The sequence below is a fragment of the Emydura macquarii genome, unplaced genomic scaffold (genome assembly GCF_026122565.2).
Source record: "Emydura macquarii macquarii isolate MOO-44397 ecotype Brisbane River unplaced genomic scaffold, CSIRO-AGI_Emac_v2 contig_2422, whole genome shotgun sequence".
Taxonomy (NCBI): Eukaryota; Metazoa; Chordata; order Testudines; family Chelidae; genus Emydura; species Emydura macquarii.
In genome coordinates, this window is record NW_027132559.1 from 372,665 (window position 1) to 392,707 (window position 20,043).

At 41.2% G+C, this 20,043-nt stretch overlaps 2 protein-coding genes across 3 annotated transcripts in view; one reads left to right on the forward strand and one right to left on the reverse strand.

Moving 5' to 3' along the window:
* Positions 1-263: 263 nt before the first annotated feature.
* Positions 264-17,343, reverse strand: KIAA1143 (KIAA1143 ortholog). The gene is made up of 3 exons (XM_067561722.1): positions 17,134-17,343; positions 11,760-11,910; positions 264-1,906 (listed from the first exon to the last, which is right to left on the reverse strand). Exons 1-3 carry the CDS (start codon positions 17,242-17,244, stop codon positions 1,692-1,694), a joined length of 477 nt encoding a protein of 158 aa, XP_067417823.1. The 5' UTR covers positions 17,245-17,343; the 3' UTR covers positions 264-1,691.
* Positions 17,344-17,547: 204 nt separating this feature from the next.
* Positions 17,548-20,043, forward strand: part of KIF15 (kinesin family member 15) — a 49,665-nt gene continuing 47,169 nt past the window's right edge. The window contains exon 1 of one of the 2 annotated variants that reach the window (XM_067561602.1): positions 17,548-17,653. In XM_067561602.1, coding sequence (XP_067417703.1) covers positions 17,635-17,653 — 19 coding nt within the window. In that variant the 5' untranslated portion in view covers positions 17,548-17,634. The remainder of the gene's footprint in view (positions 17,654-20,043) is intronic. The other variant, XM_067561601.1, reaches the window with a different exon arrangement.

Consider the following 20,043-nt stretch of genomic DNA (forward strand, 5'->3'; position numbering starts at 1 on the left):
ACTGGTATAATATAGTCAGAAAAATTCAAATCACTAATGATATTCCCATTTAAATTACATATATTAGAAAATATAGTTTTGAGATGTCATTGGTACTGCAATCACTGCAGGTGTTGTATGGCAACATAAAATTTCATCATGGGCATATTCACTATTTACAGTGTAAATGGCTTCAAATCAGATGGATTAGGTATCCTGTGTCACCCACTGAAATGATCATGTAAACGTATTTTGACCACTTATAAAACATGCACAAAAGAAAATTCTTTCACACATTTAATGTTTTAATATCAATATTAACAAAGTTAAACTAAAAATAGCTGTCTCACACAGCAACTTTAGATCAGCTCCTTAATGAAGCTTTACATTCCCATTCATTTCACGTGTTCTGTCACATAACCAAGGAACTGGGTTCCTGGCCTCTTATCCTATAATTCTGCAACAGTCTACTATCAGCTCCTGGTTACATACGATTACAGAAAATGCTTCCAAACAGTTTCAAAGGACACAGTGTACCAATAGGATTTTTTGTTGCTGGAAACCACATCAGCTCTCAGTGAGTCCTTTGTGTGTAAACCATTTAAGAATGGTCACTTTCATCTGCTGTATGTGACAGTAGAAGAGTATATATTTGATATTGTCCCAGCTACACAACTTCTTGACTTATTTTATATCTCATTTTAAAAAACCCAGAACTTTCCCCAACAGTTCCTGCTTACGATTCTACTCTAAACAGTTTTCTGTAGCTTAAAAATTAAATGAATTATTTTACAATAAGATGTCTGAGATCCCAAATCATGAATGCATAGAGATATAATTACAAATATATATACACTTTCTATCCAGTTTTTTATACCTAGCCCATCATCATGGTATCCAAAACTAAGTGGCTTTTCCTACATAATATCCAAATTCAGAGATTTCTTTCCTTTGCAAGAACTGGCGCAATCACTAAGGATCCAATCCTGTAACTTTACTCAGAGCAATTCCACTGAAGTCAGTGCCTTATAGGCTTGATCTGCATCCACTGAAGGCAGCAACCAAAACTCCCATGACTTTACTAGGTGTTGAGTCATACAGGTAAGGATTACAAGATGGACCCTAACACAGACTGGGGGAGGGGGGGGGGGGGGGGGAGGAACCGGGACAGATGACGGACAACTACAAGTTGTACCTGAGTAAGAGTCAAAGATTTTAACCCACATGTCTTTATACTGTTTTGACTGTTTGGGAGGTCAACTCTAAGGTAAAAAAAATATACAATTATGAACTCAGGTCTTTGGCCACTAAGTAAATTTGGAAGGGGGGGAAAACAGATTTTAAATAGAGGAAATTAGTTTAAAATATTTTGTTTGCAAATGTATTTGTAAGTTTTACATCTACACAAGTATTTTGCTAATGATTTGGGATCTTAAATGGCTTTTTGTATGGATTTTTATTTTGAACACACATTTAAGTTCTCTTTTAAAAAAGAGTCCAAAGATACTGTGTATGAAGTATTATCTGAACTGAAAAATTAGGGCATAACTCTCATCACATGCCAGTTTTATACTGTCTTCCTCTGACATTAGTGGATTTACCCCAGAGTAAGAGGAGAATCAGGCCCTCAGTCTCCACGCACAAGAGGCATCTCATTTTTGCTCTAATGCTTGTAAAGGAAAGTATGCAGAACATAAAAACATGTACAACTCCTAATCATCATTTTCTTCATCATCAAATGAGAGAAGGCTGCTATTTTTAATTTGTTTAGCTGTGTTCTGAGGGGATGTTGAGTCCCTCTTAGTTTTCTTTGATTCTTTTTTCTTCTTACTTGAACTTGCAGTCAGGCCTGAAAATTTCTCTTCTGATGAACGCTTAGCTGGCTTCCTGAACACAATTTTTCCATCAGCAGGCTCTGGTTCTTTATCTATAACAAAGATACCAAAATCAAAATTTCCTTTTACATGATTATACATACAGAACTTCACTCTTCCTCAGTTAAGATCAGCATGAGAAAACCTCTGAAATAAAAGATTCACCAAAGTAAAGTGCCCCATTTCCTGTTTACTGTAAAGTCATCATGGAGTGATTTCCTGGATGCACTCATATGGCTGCTCTGTGGAGTGCATCCACATATCTGCCTGAGTCACTCCTCCTCCCACGGTGGCATGGCTTCTGTAGATGTTGTGCTGTCATCAACCAGAGTTCTGAGGAGAAGAGGGAGCATGCTGCAGAGCTAGCAACCATCTTTTACACACTATATGTAGCTCCATCCACGTGCAGAAATAGAGCAATTGTGCCTTTAACGTCTCTGCCTCCATTTCACCCTTTGTAAACTGGAATAATACATCCTCACTGATGTCTCACCAATCTCCCTGAAGGGCTATCTTTGGTAAATTTATCTTTGTGGTAAAGGGTAGATGATGTGCATTTCTTCCATAAACTGTACCCAGTTGCTGCTTTGAGATTAAATAAACCCCAAACCCGCAAACCTTGACATTACTTGTGTTGTTTTACAAATAACTTTCTAAGGTCTCTTTGTTTTATACATCTACATGCAATGTATCTGCATGGTCACTACGCGGCACCCTGAAAACATGTGAGGACTAATGAATTCTGCTCATCTACATGTGCTAAGGAAGATAAGAATTGGAAATGAAAGAGGGATATTCTGGGATTACCAAGGTTGGGGAGAAGAACTGCTGCATGAATGTACCATCTCTGAAGCATTTTGGTTAATGCAAAACCACTGTTATGAAAAAGCCTCATGCTGCAGTGATTTGCAACTGAAACGATTTATAGATGACAGGACGTTCACAAATCATGATTCAGCTGTGCACATTTTTCTTAACGAAGTACAATAATTTGTTTTAAAATCAATTGTGCAATAGAAGCTTCCTGATGAAGTAACAGTGGTGTTTGACAAGGTTGTGGTTTATTGATCCCCATTTAATAATGTTCTCTGTGCCCTTTTAACACTATTATTGTGCGGTTTATTATAGATAGGAACAGCATTAAAACCTGTGTTATAGAAAGCCCTGTGATATCTTATTTGAAATTGACCAAGACTATGTTTATAAAGCATGCTCAGATTGTAACAATTGTTATACTGTTAACAGATTTAGGGTCCAAATCAGAACTCAGATATGTGTCCACAGAGCAGGTCAGACTCAAGACTGCAGTTTTAGTAATTCATAAGTAATCAAGGGAACATTACCTAAAAACCCCCTCAAAAATCTCTCACCATCAGAAATCTTCTCCAGGAATAAACCTAGCCTTTAAGGACTAGGAGCTCCAATCCTGCCAATGACTTCTACTGAACAGGTACTTCAGACATAATACTGTGCACAAAATAAATCAACTCAGCAGCTTCTTGTTTCTGGAAGAAGAGTAATACTTGTGCACTGTAAAATACAATGGGGGCTCCTATTAATAAAAATTATGGCTAAAGAAATATCTTCCAGTAACTTAATATCAAAAGTAGATGTGAATAAGATACAAGTTTCATAGTAATATAAATATATTTATTAGCAGGCCTATTGTGAATTATATGTAAGAGTTGTGTTGTTCACAAATCCTATTGTTCATTAATTTGTCTTGTATTTAATACACAAAAATAAACTTAAGAAATGTTCATTCTGATTCTGGGATGGATGGTAAAGATTTGGTCAGGTTTCCACCAAAATATACCCCATCCTTGACTACCAAATTGCACCATATATCATCATACCCAAACTCTGTATACATGTCAATACAGCTGCGGGAATAGGATTCATTAGGAAATTGCTGCTGCAAAAGCAAAGCAGCATCACAAAATCTGCTTTGCTCAGTCCTACAAAAAGAGTGGTTACTTCATTTCTGTGGAGTGACTTTTTTTTTTTAAACAAGACAACCAACAATATATTTATAATCAAAATTTGTCCATCATAATATAAACAGTTGAATCAAATCAAGTCTGTGACCTAAAAGCCTTGATAGTTTTTCTGGTCACTACAATTCTTCTGTGTTCTGCGTGCATAAGCTGACAGAATCAATCTTAGCACATAGCCTACCCCACAAACTGAACATCAAGGAATGGAGTGCACGTAATAGGGATAGGGTGTGGAGGAACAACTGCATTAGCAGTGGATTTAGGGTTGGGTTTGGTTTTTTTTTTTTTTTTCCTGGAGTTGCTGAACTATCTCAAGGCAAAACCTTCACAAAAATAGTCCTTACAGAAATTTTCCTACCTTAGGGCACAGAACTAGTATAAATTTTTCACCCTTTCTGATATTGTTCACATACCATAAATTTGTATTAACAACAACAGCACAAACTACATGCTTAATATATGGAATAAGTAATAATACAAAACAGTTATTATAGAAAGAAAAATATTTCAACAAATTATTCTGGGTAAAGAACTTTTGGCAAAATCAACAATTATAGTGATGACTAATATTTTATAGTGGGCAAGACAGTCTTACAGTGACATTTTGCCATTAATCTACCCTTGAGACCATTCACTTTGTTACAAGTTATTTTCTTCTATGGATACACTAACTCAGTACCTGAAGCTCTTCAAGACCTTGAGAGATCAAATTTCTGCTTAGGAGTAAGGTACATGTGACCACTGCACTCGGCACATCGAGTGAAATTAACTAAATATCATTATATGGAACAGTAACTAGGTGTTTGCTGAAAACTTAAACACTATACCATCAAATCATGTGAACACACCAACCTTTTGATGCAGAAGGCATCTGCAGGTATAAAACTGCTCAACTATTTTCATATTGAGAAAAATCAAATTGTGAACACAAGTATATTTTGACTCAACGTGAATTAAGCGTCAAAAGTATTACATACTTTTATTTCACGAGCGTTCAAACCAAATCTACAATTAAAACGGACTCTATGTGTGGAAGTGTAATTCCTTGGCCAGGTAAAGATATGTTAGACAAACATCACTTCCATGCAACTGTAATGGTAACTCGCAGTTATCCTGCTATCATCTTTTGATAATACTATCAAACTTATGTTGGAAATAGGGGTTTGCTTTATGTACAGTCCAATAGAAGATCACTTCAGCCACTTCACATGCCACTACACAGTAAGCGTGCAGTGTAGTTGTAGCCACATCGGTCCCAGGCTATTAGAAAGACATCGTGAATGAGGTAATCTTGTATTGGACCAACTTCTGCTGATATGAGACACAAGCTTTCAAGCTACAAACTCGAAAGTTTGTGTTTCTCACCAACATAAGTTGCTTCTATAAAAAAATTTTACCTCCCCCACCTTGTCTTACTACTCAATAACATCATTCAAGGAGTCAGCATATGATCCACATATGACAGTTTCAGTTTGATTAGTCCCAGTGGGGAAATTCTATAAATAAATATAGCAAAGGAACGTAGTCTAGTACAGAAGAATGGGGAGTCAGAAGTTCCAAGTTCTATTACCAGCTCTTCTTTCAGCTGACCTAGTGTATGATCTGTGGCAAGTCAATTCATCTCTGTGCTTGTTTTCCCATTTATAAAGTAGAGAAACTGGGACATGTCTTTATAACATGGTCTAAGGTCTTTATAAGGAAGAATATGCCAGAGAAGGCACAAAGGATCAGGAACTCCAACAAAATTGTAATTTCCTTAGCACTGGCTTCCAAGGACTGAATACTGTTTATGGAGTATTCAGAAGTAGCTGGCTGATTTTAGATTTCTGCCAAGAAAGACATCAAGTTTTTAGTAGATGTTCAAGGACACTCCTTCCAGCAGAAAAAAAATCAGACCAATTTCAGACAGCCCTATATTCTCATTTAAAATATGTCAGTAATGGTAGACAGAAAGAATGAATCAGGTGAGGAAATATGGCAAATATGGTCTTACCTAAGCAATCTGTAGAAAGAGTGAGAACAGGAAAATGAGACCCTAAATCAATTTTATCTAAAATGTTTAAGGAAAGCAGTGTTGAGATTTGTTAACGCTTGCCAAGACTGCCTTCTTTCAGCTAGTAATAAACTTAATCTCATCCTTTTTCAGATTACATCAGACTGATGAGTCTCCACTATCTTTTGTATTTATGCTGATGACCTCCAGAAATTGATAAAAATCTGTCCTAGAAAGGGTCAGTAAAAAACTTATTAAAGAAGCAACCTCAGCATTGGAAATTCTTAAACTAAAACCTGATAAAAACCAACACCAGGACTACAAATCAGGAGAAGTGGGATTTCTGACAACGTGCTGAGAGATTAGAAAACAGCAGAAAAGTCAGCAAATAAGAGCAAAAAATAATGTAAAGCATTACTGCTGGAAATAAGGACTAAACCGCGTTAACACGCTCTTCTTAAAGTACTGTGACCTTAGACATGGTTTCTTTTTCCTAGATCCCAAATCCACATTTTGAAAGATTAAGAGGGCTGCATTCAAAAACTGAGCTGAAAATTCCAATTTAAAAAAAGTCGTATCTTCTGAAAAATGTGGCTTACCTCTTTGTTATGTCACATTTTACAAGGTAACTATAACTGAAAGACGCGGTGGAAACAGCATTCTTCTCTAATTTGCTTACTTTTTATTTGATCACAACTTGTTTATAGTCAGTTTCACCAGTTTCCTTATACAGTCAGTCAATTTCTATTTACATGGGTCATTCACACAGCAACAAACCCCACAAAAACTCAGAGACTCAGTTACATGTAACACATAAAACTCTTATAAATGTGACTGGACTTCAAGTTGTGTGTCCCCCTTTAATGATAATGACTAAAAAAGATTTGTAGCAACCTGATGAATTTCTCCATGGTTGCATGACTCCAGGGTGTGTATACAATTGTGTTTTAACTGATTAATATAATCTTATCAAGGTGCTTCCTCACTCAGCCTAGAATTAATCTTCAGCTTTCTCCCTACATCTCTGTATCTGTCTCACTAACCATTTATTACAGGAATTCTCCAAACCACTGATTTTAATGACATGATACCTGATGTTCCTCACATAACCAGCTTCACTCATTTAAAAAGCTAATCTAAATGAAGTGAAAAGCTACTGCAAACTTTTGAAAGTCAAAATTGATGTTTAATACAAGGTTATAGAAATGGCTAAAATCAAAGTCACTTACACTAAGGCTACAGACCAGCTAAACAGCAGTTTGAACTGAAATAGTGCTAAAATAACTCCTTCAGACCAGAAGGGAGCTTAAATGCACCAGCAAGAAAACATATAGAATTTCTCCCCCTTCCCCAGCAAATTGAAGAAGCCTGGAATAATATTAAGAGATTTCAAATAAGTAAGGACACTTGCTGCCAATTTTTGGTCATCTGCATATATCAGAATCTCCCAGAGACCAGATGAACTAGAAAAGCAGCGAGAAAAAAGAATTCTAGAGATTATAATGAATGCAGGCAGAAGGTATCTTGTACCAATTAACATTTTTGCATTTCTGCAATTTTATTTTTCATTACCTTTGACCCTACAGTAATTCTTTTTAAAATTCTGCATGAAAGCAAATTTAAGCAAAAAGATTGTTGGTAAATATATAGCAACTTTTTAAAAACCTCTAGCAAGTCCTCCATGGATAAAATGATTTCAGTAGGGAAGATTACATATAAAGGTTAATCTTAGCTAAAGCATTCTCCATGAATGTATTTCCAAAAAGCCAATGTAAGAGCATTACTACATTTCGTTCTGCCTCAGGAGGCGGCTAAGTGAAGCTTGGACATTAATCAGCTACTTTTGCCAGATTAATGCAAGAGTGTAGTTCATTGGTTTCAGAAAAAGCAAATCACAGGGAGGACTGGAGCTTGAAATAAAAAGGTACAGTCATGTCAAACTGGTTAATGAAAAAAGCTATATAGGGAGGAATGTAAATGAGGTTTAGAAAATCCCAGAATAATATCCCAATCTGACACCTGAGTGCAGGGACCTTTGGAATGAAGAATCACTGTGGCCGTATTAAATGAGAAGGCAGACCCTCAAAACTGGATATTTTTGGGTACTCCTGAATACTTTCAAAAATACCCTTAGTTTAAATCAGCCTCCATCCACATCTGGTTGTTGGGCACACATTGCTTGGGATCCACCTGTTTCCCTTTGTTCTGATCCTTGCATGGTAAAATGAAACATTAATTCTGGCATTTACTTCCTTCATCCCCATTCAGTTTTCAAATGAATACAAGTTTACTAGCTGTCTATATATTATATATTATCATCCATTAAATTCATTCCACTGTCAACTTAGACGTTGACAACTTCAAATATAAGAAATGTAATCAAATTATCCTACAAAAAGCTTTTTGTGATATTTTGCTAATTTTTATACATGAAAAATAACTGGCAAAAAATCCCCCAAACACAATATTCAAAACCTCTAATAAAGAGTGGAGCTAGCCAGCTGCCTAAACATGTACCAAAGATTAGCAGAGACCTGAGTTTAAATCCTTAACTGGAAATTAGGACAGCAGGATAAAGATGAACAAAGGATCAAAGAGAGCTGCAGTACCATCCCACCACAGTCATCTATACAGTAGCAGAAATTTTCACGTGGCCCTTTCACAGCAGAAATCTCCCAGCACAGAAGCAAAGCATGCTTATGTTGTTTGCTCCCATTGTTAACACAAGTCAACAAGGAAAAGGCAGTAGATGAACCCACTGATATTAACTGCATTGGCAGTCAAGCAAAGAGTCAGCAGCCTAAGGCAATGGGATATGTAGGAAAGATAGCAGCAGTCATCACAGTGTAGTGGCTCAGAAACCCTGATTGTAATCACTATGTGGCCCCTTGCAACAGTGGTTCTAGATCTCTCTTAGTTGCTGTTGCTTATCGGCCATATCACCAAAAACTGCACACTTTGCAACAACTACTAGTCATTACTCAAAAGGATTAGGATGGGAGATAAGTGCAGAGGGCTGAAGCTCAAGACTAAGCTACACTGGCAGAACTGTCCAGGTGAGTTAGCATATTATCTGACTGACCCTATTTTATGAAAGATATTACTTTTATTCTACACATTATTATTCTGCTTATTAGAGTAGATAAGTTATTCACAGATTTTTTCATAGTGTGGACCACCTCCCTTTCCAGACATGATTGTGCAGACCACTTCTCCTCCCACAGTGATCATTTGGGATTCCTATGGCGGTTACAGCAATTGTTTACATGGAAAAGTAATACTTGGAAAAGCATCTAATGTATTTTCAGAGTGTTTGAAGTATTTGCCATGCTAAAAAAACCTACTACTTTTCTGAAAAATCCATGAAACCTTTACAAAATGAAACAGAAAGCACATTATACTGGAGTAATAAATATCTTTATGAATAATAAGCCTAAACCTGTTCACACATTCTCAGAATTGAAGAGTTTCCAATACTGTGACTAGAGCCCACAGTCTACTAACAGGTAAGGCCCACCACTTTTTTTGTATTTTTTAGAGAGTTCCAGAGGGGTAGCCATGTTAGTCTGTATATTGCAAAAACAACGAGTTCTGTGGCACTTTAAAGACTGTGGGTTGCAGCCCACGAAAACTTATACCTGCAGATATTAAATTTGTTAGCCTTTAAAGTGCTACAGGATTCTCGTTGTTTTTAGAGAGTGTTTTCCCAAGTGATTTGCTTTTTTAAGTATCTAGCCTGTTATGAAGATCAGACCAACCCAATCCTAAAGTAATAACAAAAAAGTTTAATTGCTTTACTGGCTGGACAGGAATGAAAAATCTTTTAAAAACTGGCAGAACTCTGAATACAATTGTTGTCTTTTCTATAATCTTACTTCTACAATTTCCCACAATTTTGCTGCAATGAACTATGAAAATATCCTTCACAAGCACAGATTTCTACTACAAATCTGTATCTTCTACTTTAAATGGTAGAAAAGAAAGAAATTCGAGATTTTTGTATTTTAGGGTGTGTGGGGAAATCACACTGATTAACAAGAAAAGATTCCTGGCTTCTTTGAATAATTTTTTTCCCCTTGTGCAGTTCCAGCTCTTGGTTGTTAAGAGATTTCCACTGAGACAGCAATGTCATCAGCTGGTAATCTGTCAAAACCTCCCAAACCTCCTTCAATTACTTTTACATGTTTAGTTCTTATCTAAATAGTTCCTTGTTGGGTAAATGCATGCTATATTTGACTGAAGTCCTTTTCATGCTTCTTCTAGTTTCAACATACTTAGTAGAGCCACAACCTTTGAGAGTTCCAACATCTTTTGTTAAGCTGGGGCATCTTTAAAAAAAAAAAAAAAAAAAAAAAAAAAAAAACACCATGAAGCAGCGTGTGATTATAAAGGAATTTTTGAATTTCCACAATGTTTTGAAATGTGTCCTGAGTTGACAATGTTTAAATATTTGGCTGAACATGTATACAATCAACCTTCTAAGAGAACAGATATAGCTAAGTTCCTTCATTTCATTTTACTTACATTGTCCAATAAATTAGAGAGACCTCCTCCTTGGTATATTCTTCTTTGGATTCCTGGATGGCTTCTTCAACAACTTGGATACAATTTTCCATAGTTGTCTTTACAGACACAGAATCAAAAGCAGCGTTAAGAAAGAACATGGTTTTCCATACTTGTTTGTTGCCATTACTGAATCATTTATCATATTCGACCAACCAGCTTCCATTAGTCACTGGATTCCTTTAGTGCCTCCTTTAATTTTCTACTATTTCATCACTTGCATCATCTTATAGTGTACATGAGTTAAGATCTGTCTGGAGAACAAATTAATTTATTTTAAATTGATCATTTGAGCTACATTCAAAATAATGTTCTTGGGGCCAAAGAATGTTACAACTTTCTTATTAAATTCAAATCTGTCTTTTGGCTTATTTTAAACGGAATGTTTGATCTTAGGGAGTCTGAAGAAAATGATTTTCTGCACTTTAAGAGGAATACAAATCTCTTCTATTTTGATTCTTAACTCTTGTCAAGGTTTACAATTTACCAAAGAATAATTTTATTTTATTTACTTCCATTTATTCAATTGCTTGTTTGCTACCTCTTCCTTCAATTTTAAACCTGTTGAACTGATACTTTCATTCAGATATCTGATAGTCGCTACCCATTAATTACCAATATGTAGTATTGATCAGGAGCTTTCACATTTACTGTAGTTACAATGAGAAGCTACCACCAGGTGAATTCAGCATTGTGAAGACTGAAAAAGATGACCAGTTTTATAGAGAGCTATGCAATCAAGATGTCCTGCCCACCTTCAGAAGCCTCCAGATTCTAACAACCCAAATCCCACTAGCAGGTCAAATCTCCACCCACTCCTCTCTCATCAACAGCCAATGACAGTTGATTCCATACAATAGCTATACCCTTCTCTTCTGTCACCAATAACTCTATCCAGACCTCTTCCCATCTAGACTTCCAGAGAGTTCTATAACTTTCTTATTGTTTCTAGTAAGTGTAACAGGCATAACAAGTGATATTCTCACCATTTCCTTTTTAGCACTGAGGGTGAGGGGGGGAAGAAACCAAAAATGACTTCCACACAACCATGGTATTTTTAGTTTATTGCTATTTCACAGCTAGAAACACAGAGAGTCAGCACCATGTAACTAGTCAGCTCTCTGGAGATCATGGGCAAATGCTATGTGGACTTCAGAGCTCAGCCTGGGAACCACTGGGGCAAACTATTTAGATGAGGAATTCTGAATTGTGAATCACAGGTCACAGGAAAATGTAGAAAATTAAGCTTACAACTTCAAATTTGTTCCTTTATTTGCTTACTGCCTCTTTGTTTTGAACTATATAAAGCAAAAGATTAATATTTTAAAATCCACTCTGTGTCTTTCTACATACCTGATTTTGAAGCATCATTTATCTCCTCTTTAATTTTCATCACTTCTTCTGAGGTCAGATCCCCTTTTTTCAGTACTACAACTTGTGGCTGTTCATCCTCTTTGTCACTGCCACTCTCACCATCTTCCTCGGGAACCGGAAGCTGCTCTCTCTAGAAATAGACAGCCAGAAATAAAAGCAAACTCTGATCATTATATTAAATTAACATTTGTGGTAAGGTCAGTTAGGAGAGAGACTCGGGCTTCAGTGTCAAGCCCTCGCAACAAGCACTGCCCCAAAAGTCCAAAGTTATAGCCAAATCATCCAAGAGAACAGCAGACATACTAATCAGCATGACATCAGGTTCAGAATAACATCAGTTATCTTCCAATGATGTAGCACATCATCCCAGAAGTATTTATGTTAAAGTCTGATTAAAAAAACAAAAAACAAACATTTTTAATACTTTTTTTAGATGTAAAGACATTCCTTCCCATACCAATTCTCTCAATTTTCTATTGGGCAAATATTTACATTTTCAGTTAAACTCTGATCAACATGGCTCCCTTCCCCCTTTGGTTGGTTGCTTGATTGTTTAGTATAATCAGTAACCTCAGCCATTACAACAGCAAAGGTCCAGAAACAGCTTTTTGGTTAACATGCTCCCTCTGCTGGCAAACTCTGCAAAAGCAGACTACAAAGCACAGTGGGTAGTGTAGTTGTGTTTTGTTTGTTTGTTTTTTAAAGAAAAATGACAATGCTGGATTTTAAAATATCTGTTTAGAAGCTAGAGGAAGGAACCATCATTTTTATATAAAAACTGTTGTGGGGTTTGTTTTTTTGCTGTTAAAAGTAACACCTTTGCTTACTATTTTTCTCTAATCATTCTGTAATAAGATATTTCTTCCTAGTTTGTTTACTTTAAGCCTTATCCTGTGCTACTGAAGTCAACTGGAGTTTTGCCATTAACTTTAACGGGAATAGAATCAGGCTCTTTATGCATTTAACAGCACTTTAGGCATACACAATATGTCTTTTACTCTTTTTCTCCTGTCTGTGGGATTTTCCACATAGCAATGGAAGGAGAATTGCGTGTGTGGGTTCTGTTTGTTTGCTTTGTTTTTAAGAACATCAGCGGGGATTTCAGGGCAGGTATAATACCTGAAATAACTTTATCACTCGGCAGCAGTCAAATACTTTGGGACTCAGTTTGGCCAGGTTACTTCCTTTTGCCTCTTCCTTCAGGGTTCATTTTACACATTTGGGCCCAATGACAGGCCCCTAGCAGCCAGCTGCCGCTACTAAAAGTCATTAGCAACTAGAAGCTAAGAGAGTCTGAGCTGCAATGTGTTAGCCCATTAGGGTAACAGAAAATTGTATATATTGGATAAAGAGGCAAACAGAAATGAGTGTGCAACTACTGTCTTGACGGTATCCTTGCATCTATATGTTAGCGATGACGACCTTGTTGTGTGTGTTTATTACAGTCCTGGTTTTTTCCCCAATAGTTGGAGTAGAGTAGAATATATAAGATGTACTTTAGAGACTGTCTTATTCTGTTTGCACAATGGCCTAGAACAGGGGTGTCCAAACTACGGCCTGCGGGCCAACTGCGGCCCGCGATCCATTTTTAATTGGCCCGCAGCAAATTCCAAAAATATACCAGAATATGGCCCGCACATGAAACCTGGCTGTATTGCACTTCTTGGTTTTAACTCTAGGTGGAGCTACTGAGTTGATCAAGGCAGTTCCTCTACAAAACAAAATTAAGGAAAGAAAAATTTTGCCACAGCGCACTGAAAATGACAACACCAAAGAAACGCAAGATAGCAAGTGAGTGTAGAAAATTTCAGACACGGTGGGAAAATGAATACTTCTTTATGGAAGTCAAGGGGAAGTGTGTGTGTTTGATTTGTAATGAGAGTGTCGCAGTGATGAAGGAGTACAATGTAAGACGACACTACGAAACCAAACATCAGACCTACATGTCCTACACTGGTGTGGAACGAGAACAGAAGGTTAAGCAGATGACAACTATCTTGCTAGCTCAACAACAGTATTTTTCCTGGGCCAAAAAAACTCAAGAAAATGCCACAATAGCCAGCTATGAGGTGGCTCAACTCATTGCCCAGCATGGGAAGGCTTTTTCAGATGGTGAATTCATAAAACAGTGCCTCACTAAAGTCGCAGGAATAATGTGCCCAGAAAAAAGTCAAGAATTCGACAGCGTTAGCCTATCAAGAAACACAGTTGTGCGGCGAATCGAAGACTTGTCAGCCAACATAAAACATCAACTGTCAGACAAAACGTGTGCTTTTGATTTCTACTCCATTGCATGTGATGAGAGCACAGACGCCACAGATACCGCACAGTTATTAATTTTTTTGCGGGGAGTTGACAATAACTTTTGCGTTACGGAGGAGCTGCTTGATCTCAGCAGTCTAAATACCACAACAAAGGGTAAAGACATTTTTGAAGCTGTGTCAAATGCAATTGACAAGATAGGACTTAAATGGGACAAGTTGTGTGGAGTTACAACGGATGGAGCTCCAGCTATGACAGGCGAGCGCAAAGGAATGGCCTCTATGGTGTGTGCCAAGGTGCAGGAGAGCGGAGGTGAGGCAGTTAAAATGCACTGTATCATCCACCAAGAAGCACTCTGTGCCAAGACAGTACAGCTTAGCGATGTGATGAACACTGTTGTGAAAATGGTAAACATAATTTGAGTACGAGCACTCTACCACAGAGAATTTCAAACTTTCTTAACTGATGTTGATGCTGAATATGGGGACCTGCTCTACCATTCAGAAGTGCGCTGGCTAAGTCGCGGCTCCGTGCTTTGGCGGTTTTATTCTCTGAGATCAGAGATCGACCAGTTTTTGAAAGAAAAGGACCGACCTCTTCACGAGCTGAGTGACCCTCTATGGTTGGCAGACCTGGCATTTTTAGTTGATCTCACTGAACACCTCAACACACTCAACAAAAACGTACAAGGCAAAGACCAACTCGTACCACAGCTTCACGCACACATGAAAGCATTCTGTGTGAAGCTCCGACTGTTTGGCACAGTTGCGCACCTTCAATGTCGCGCACTTCCCCACATTGTCCGAAATCAGATCTGCGTTTCCAAAGGCCGATCTCACTGATAAAAAGGGGAAATATGTGTCTGTGATCACATCTCTCATGACAGAATTTTCTCAGCACTTCCAAGATTTTTCTACCATTGAGAACGATATCAAGCTGTTCGCGACTCCCTTCATGATAAATGCAGAAGAAGTGGAAGAGAGTCTGCAATTAGAACTTATAGAAATGCAGTGTGATGATTCTCTGAAGAATCAACATCAGCTTCTCTCCTTACCTGACTTCTACCGGAGCTTGGAAGAAGCCAAGTTTCCTCTGATGAGACGCCACGCAAAAAGAATGATGAGTCTGTTCGGCTCAACATACATATGTGAACAAACATTTTCTCTGATGACGCTGAACAAAAGCAGATTGAGAACCAAAATGACCAACGACCATCTCTGTGACGTCCTTCACATCTCAACCACAAAACTGACTCCGGACCTGCCAGCAATCCTGCAGGCCAAAGCACAACTTCATTGTTCCCACTGAGCGCAACCGTGTTCCCCTGAGTTCAAAATATATTACACGTTCCATGTGTTATTAAGCCCTATTACTTAATAAATGTAATCATTTTATGTTGATAGCATTTTTAAAACAAATATTAGTTGATCTGTTGACAATCCAAACTTATTTGCATAACAAGCTTGAAATATAGTATATAATTTATTTTATATCCCCACCCCCTCCAGGTCTGTCAAGAAGGACCACCATCCAGAAGCTATCAGAGGCAGCTGTTTAGAGAATGAACTGCCAACCTTTTTTGTTCTAAAAAAAAAAATCCCATTCATGAAAATCAGTGTTGTAGGCTGATTGATTTAGTTTACTTACTTAAATAAACCAGGTGAGGCAATACGTACTTCATCTCGAGTGAGTGGCCCGGCTGTTTGTGTATTTTATCGCATATGGCCCTTGGTGAAAAAAGTTTGGACACCCCTGGCCTAGAACAATAGGGCCTGGTCCATTTCTAGGTGCTACCATAATACAAATAATGATTAATATTTACTCAGCTAACTACAGCACTGGTCTGATACTTACAAGCTAGCACCTGATGAGGGCTTTAGATAAAATTAACTCAGTTTTTCATTTGTCTACCTTTAAAGAAGATAGTACCCCTATACTCAAGTGCTCACTTTAAACAAACAGGATAGTTTCTGGACAACACAGTAAGGGGAAAGAGAGAGAGAGAAAAGGAGCTCAACTGCAGCTAGATTTTCTTCCTCTTGGAAGCATGGTAAAATGGTGGAGAGAACATTTTTGTTTTTAAAAGTAGAGAGTTTGCGTTATAAGCTTCAGGAAAGTTTACAAGGCTGCTTTAAACTATACACACAGTTTTTAAAATAACAGTATTAAATGAAAGTGTACACTTGAAACAAAGTGAATCAAAAGTAATTTCAGATACTACAGCTGCCTGTGTCCCTCCTGCCCATTTGTGATTTCTAGTCAGTTTTCCATTTTCTAAATAAAGTGTTTACTCTTCCCCACTTCTGTGCCAACAACACAAACAACTAAACAGGACTAACTGACTAAAGAAGAAGAATAGTGAAAATGACTACGCACAAAGTGCTGTCAAATGTACAAGGTAAACAAATGAAAAACAGGGGAAATTATCAAGAAAAATGATCTTAGGAATTGCCTGTCTGTCCAACAGAAGAGTTTTAAACTGAATGTCCCTTTAAAAATTCCCCTATTACACATCTCAGGGTTTGAAAGGTTTCCAGTTTCTGTTGTTTTTCTATTTAAACATTATCCACTTGCTCAGTGCAGCTGGCTGCTGATATAAGAGGGGAAAAGGGGAACCCCAATAACAGCCCTTGGCCCTGAAATAAGCCTTGACCTCAGTTGTTTTCCCGGTGCTCCTAGGCCTGGGTAGCTCCCTTCGATGTAATGCTACTGGATCTTGCCCTACAGGAGCCCCAGGCAGCAGACCGTGGGTCATAGGCCCTTGATGACAAGTGCCAGCGAGGGATGTGGAGCCCTGTGCGGCTACTCCCGCCGCCTCTGGTCACACACGGGGCAGCGGGGCTCTGAGCTGCACCCAGCCAAGGGGGCGGTGAGCCTGCGAACGCCGTGCTCGGGGGACCCAGGCTCCCCCACAGGCTGGGGACGGGGCGCAGGGGAGGAAGATTTTAGCAGCTCCCGGGGGGGGGGGGGGCGGCCGTGCTCCCTCGGGCCGGGGCTCACTTGGTGTCCAGGGCCAGGGCGTCTGGCCCCGGGTCTGGGCAGCGGGGCGGGCTGTGACCGGGCTCCCCGGGGAACGGGGGCGGGTTATTACCTTGGTCTCCACCGTGGGCCCCTCCCGATACCCGACCTCCCTCTTGAGGCGGCTCAGGAAGGCGGGCTCGGGGGGCCGCACGTACGAGACCTGCGTCTTCTTCTTGCTCATGGCGGCCACGCACTACGCAGAGAAGAACCAACAACCACCGGTAGCGATAACGGCGGCGGCGGCGCGAGACCAATGACGCATTTCCGCCTAGGCCAGCGGGCAGGGGAAACTGACAGCGGCGGCGGAGGCCAGACCCGCGCGGAGACCCCGCCCTTCCCCGGTCACGTGACAGGAGTGGCTCTCCCGGCAGTGGTCGCCCAGGTGGTGACGTCACAGCGGGAGACCAGCCCTCCCCCAATCCCCCGCCCGCTCCGGGCATTTAGCGCCAAATTCAAACAGGCCGCCATTTTGAGCCCTGGGATCATTTCAAGTGCGGGGAGAGGAGGGCCTCGCGCCGCGCCGGCGGCTCGGCGAGGGAACGCGCCGGTGGGGGAGGGGGCTGCGCGGACAATGGCTCCTGGGACCAAAGGTGAGAGGGACCAGGTGAGAGGGCTCCAGGCGGCCTGGCTCCACCCCCCCCCCCGGCTGACGGGACGGGCCCCCCCGGTTCCGCCATTGCGGTGCCCAGGCCGGGCTCCTCCTTTCTCCCCCCCCGGAGCAGGGGTCATTGCTGGGGGTGTAAAGCCAGGGCGCCCGGCGGCTCGCTGTGCCGAAGGCGGCTCGCTCAGCTGCCCTGCCCTGCCCCGCCGGTGGTCTGGGTTTGTCTATACTAAAAGGGCTGCTTAGAAACCGCTTGGCATCGATCCCTGTCGCGTGCGGTGGGGAAGGGTCTTTCCCTCCCAGGGAGTGAGAGCGATCCGAGCTAGCCTCGGGCCTGGGCAATATTTCCTAACGTCCCCCCCCCCCCGCACCCACTCCAAATCTTGCTGCCTAACGGGTTTTCAGAGCTGCTGTCTCCACGCAGCGCTAATCCGGAGGGAAAGCGGACCCCTCTGAGCTACCCCGTTCTCTCCTAGCGCTGTGTCCATCCATTCATCTCCCGAGTGAATTGCGTGAAAATGCCGAGTGAGGAGTAACCCGCCTGAGGGCTGCTGTCACTTGGGCAGCGCAGTCACGGCAGGCAGCTGGGGGTTGAACGTTTCCTGTGTCAATATCCGCCTAGGCTCTCTTTGCGACAGGGAGTCGGAGGGACCCGCGTATCAAATCACGAGCTCCGTGTTTGGCTGAGCTAAGTGAGACCCTGCATTCAGCTAAGGGGCTTTTTCCTCTCTGCCCATTGTCCCAATGGAGTTTGAAATGTTGACAGCCTGAATGGCTTGTTTCCCAGACAGAAAGCAAAGAAATAATAATAAGAGGCAGGGAAATGGGGAGGCACACACTGTCCCTTACATGGGGAGGAAGAATGGGGGACCCATAGTGTACCTGGCATGGGGAAGAATGGGGCACAGTGGTATGTAATGGTGAGATAACCCCTGGAATAGGGAGAAAAGAAGAGAATAGAGAACAAAGATATGGGAGGAAGGGGACCTGCGGGACCCACAACAGAGCCCCTGGCATTGGGGACAAAGGGGACGTGGGAGAGATACAGAGCTGCTGGTATGGCACAAGGGGTGAATAAAGAAAAGCAGAGGGAGGTGATGGCTGATTGTAAGGAAATAAAGGGAAATAGCAGGGTGGCACCCTGGGAGCTTGTGGAAGAAAGTGGAGGGATTCCAAGAGCCCCAGCATATTCCATGAGATTGGCACACTTCATTGCTTCTGTAAGCCAATCTCTAGCTCCGGCTGAACAAAAGTCTAAACATGCCTGGGGGCAACCTGTTATGATGCATCCTAGACCATAGTTTCTCAACCTGTGGTATGTGTACCCCTGGGAGTACATGAGACACAGGCAGGGAGTACCTGGGGAAAAACAGTGAAGGGGAGGCGGGTGGCAGCAGCCCACTTCTCATCTGGTCACAGCTCCTAGCTGGGAGGAGGGTGGCAGGCACTACAGTCCCGGGAAGCCAGGTTGCAGCCAGCCGCTCCCAGTCTGGTCCCAGCTGTGAGGCAGGCGGCAGCCCCCAGCTTCTGGGGAATGTGGGTGGCAGCCTCCTGCTTCCCGTCCAGTCACAGCTCCCAGCTGGAAGGCAGGTGGCAGCCGCTAGCTTCTGAGGGAGGTGGGCAGCAGCCCCCCACTTCCTGCCATGTCCCATCTCCCAGGTGGGAGCCCAGTGGCAGCCTCCTGTATTTTGCGAGCTGGGCTCGCACCTGGGTGGCAGCCACCCGCACCTTGGCTCCTAGTCAAGAGACAGCCTCCAGCGCCCTGGCTTGAAGATGGGCAGCATCTGCCTGCCTACTTCCCTGTGTCCCAGCCGGCGCAGAAGCCTCCTCTGCCCCAGCTCAGATTGGGTGATAGTCACCCACTTCCCAGGCTGGCAGCCAGGTGGCAGCCACATGCAACTTGCCCAGGTGGCAGCCCCCCTCCCTGGCTCAAAGCCCAGTGCCCAGAAAACGTGTCAATTTCACAGCTCTAGCTGAGCTGTGAAATTAACAACTATGACAGCCCCAGATTTCACCATTTACCCTCTTTTCCTGTCTCTCACCCCTTCCTCCTCTCAAATCTATGGCAAAAAATTTGGCATGGCACTTTATATTCCCCAGCATTGGCATGCCGCTCAAAGCCCCCTAGCTTTGGCCAACATCACCTCTGGCCCAGGTACATACTTGAGTTGCGCATCCCTGATGTAAAGGTGGTAACCCTAACCACACTTGATCTGACATCTGTCATATCACAGCCTTATATACTCAGCCCTTCTTCCAACATATGGCTCACATTAGTCTGTAAATATAAAATCCTGAGGAAAATTGATTGTTGGGGTACTTATTAAAATTTTCAGAAGTTAGGGGGTACTTGCTACTTAAAAGGTTGAGAAACACTGT

What these genes read in the sequence shown, in the direction of transcription:
- KIAA1143 (XM_067561722.1), bottom strand. Translation starts at nt 17,244, where the DNA reads ATGAGCAAGAAGAAGACGCAGGTCTCGTACGTGCGGCCCCCCGAGCCC. An exon ending in GGCCCACGGTGGAGACCAAG is followed by an intron (nt 11,911 to 17,133) that starts GTAATAACCCGC and finishes GTCTATTTCTAG; the next exon opens with AGAGAGCAGCTTCCGGTTCC. An exon ending in AAATGATGCTTCAAAATCAG is followed by an intron (nt 1,907 to 11,759) that starts GTATGTAGAAAG and finishes TCTTTGTTATAG; the next exon opens with ATAAAGAACCAGAGCCTGCT.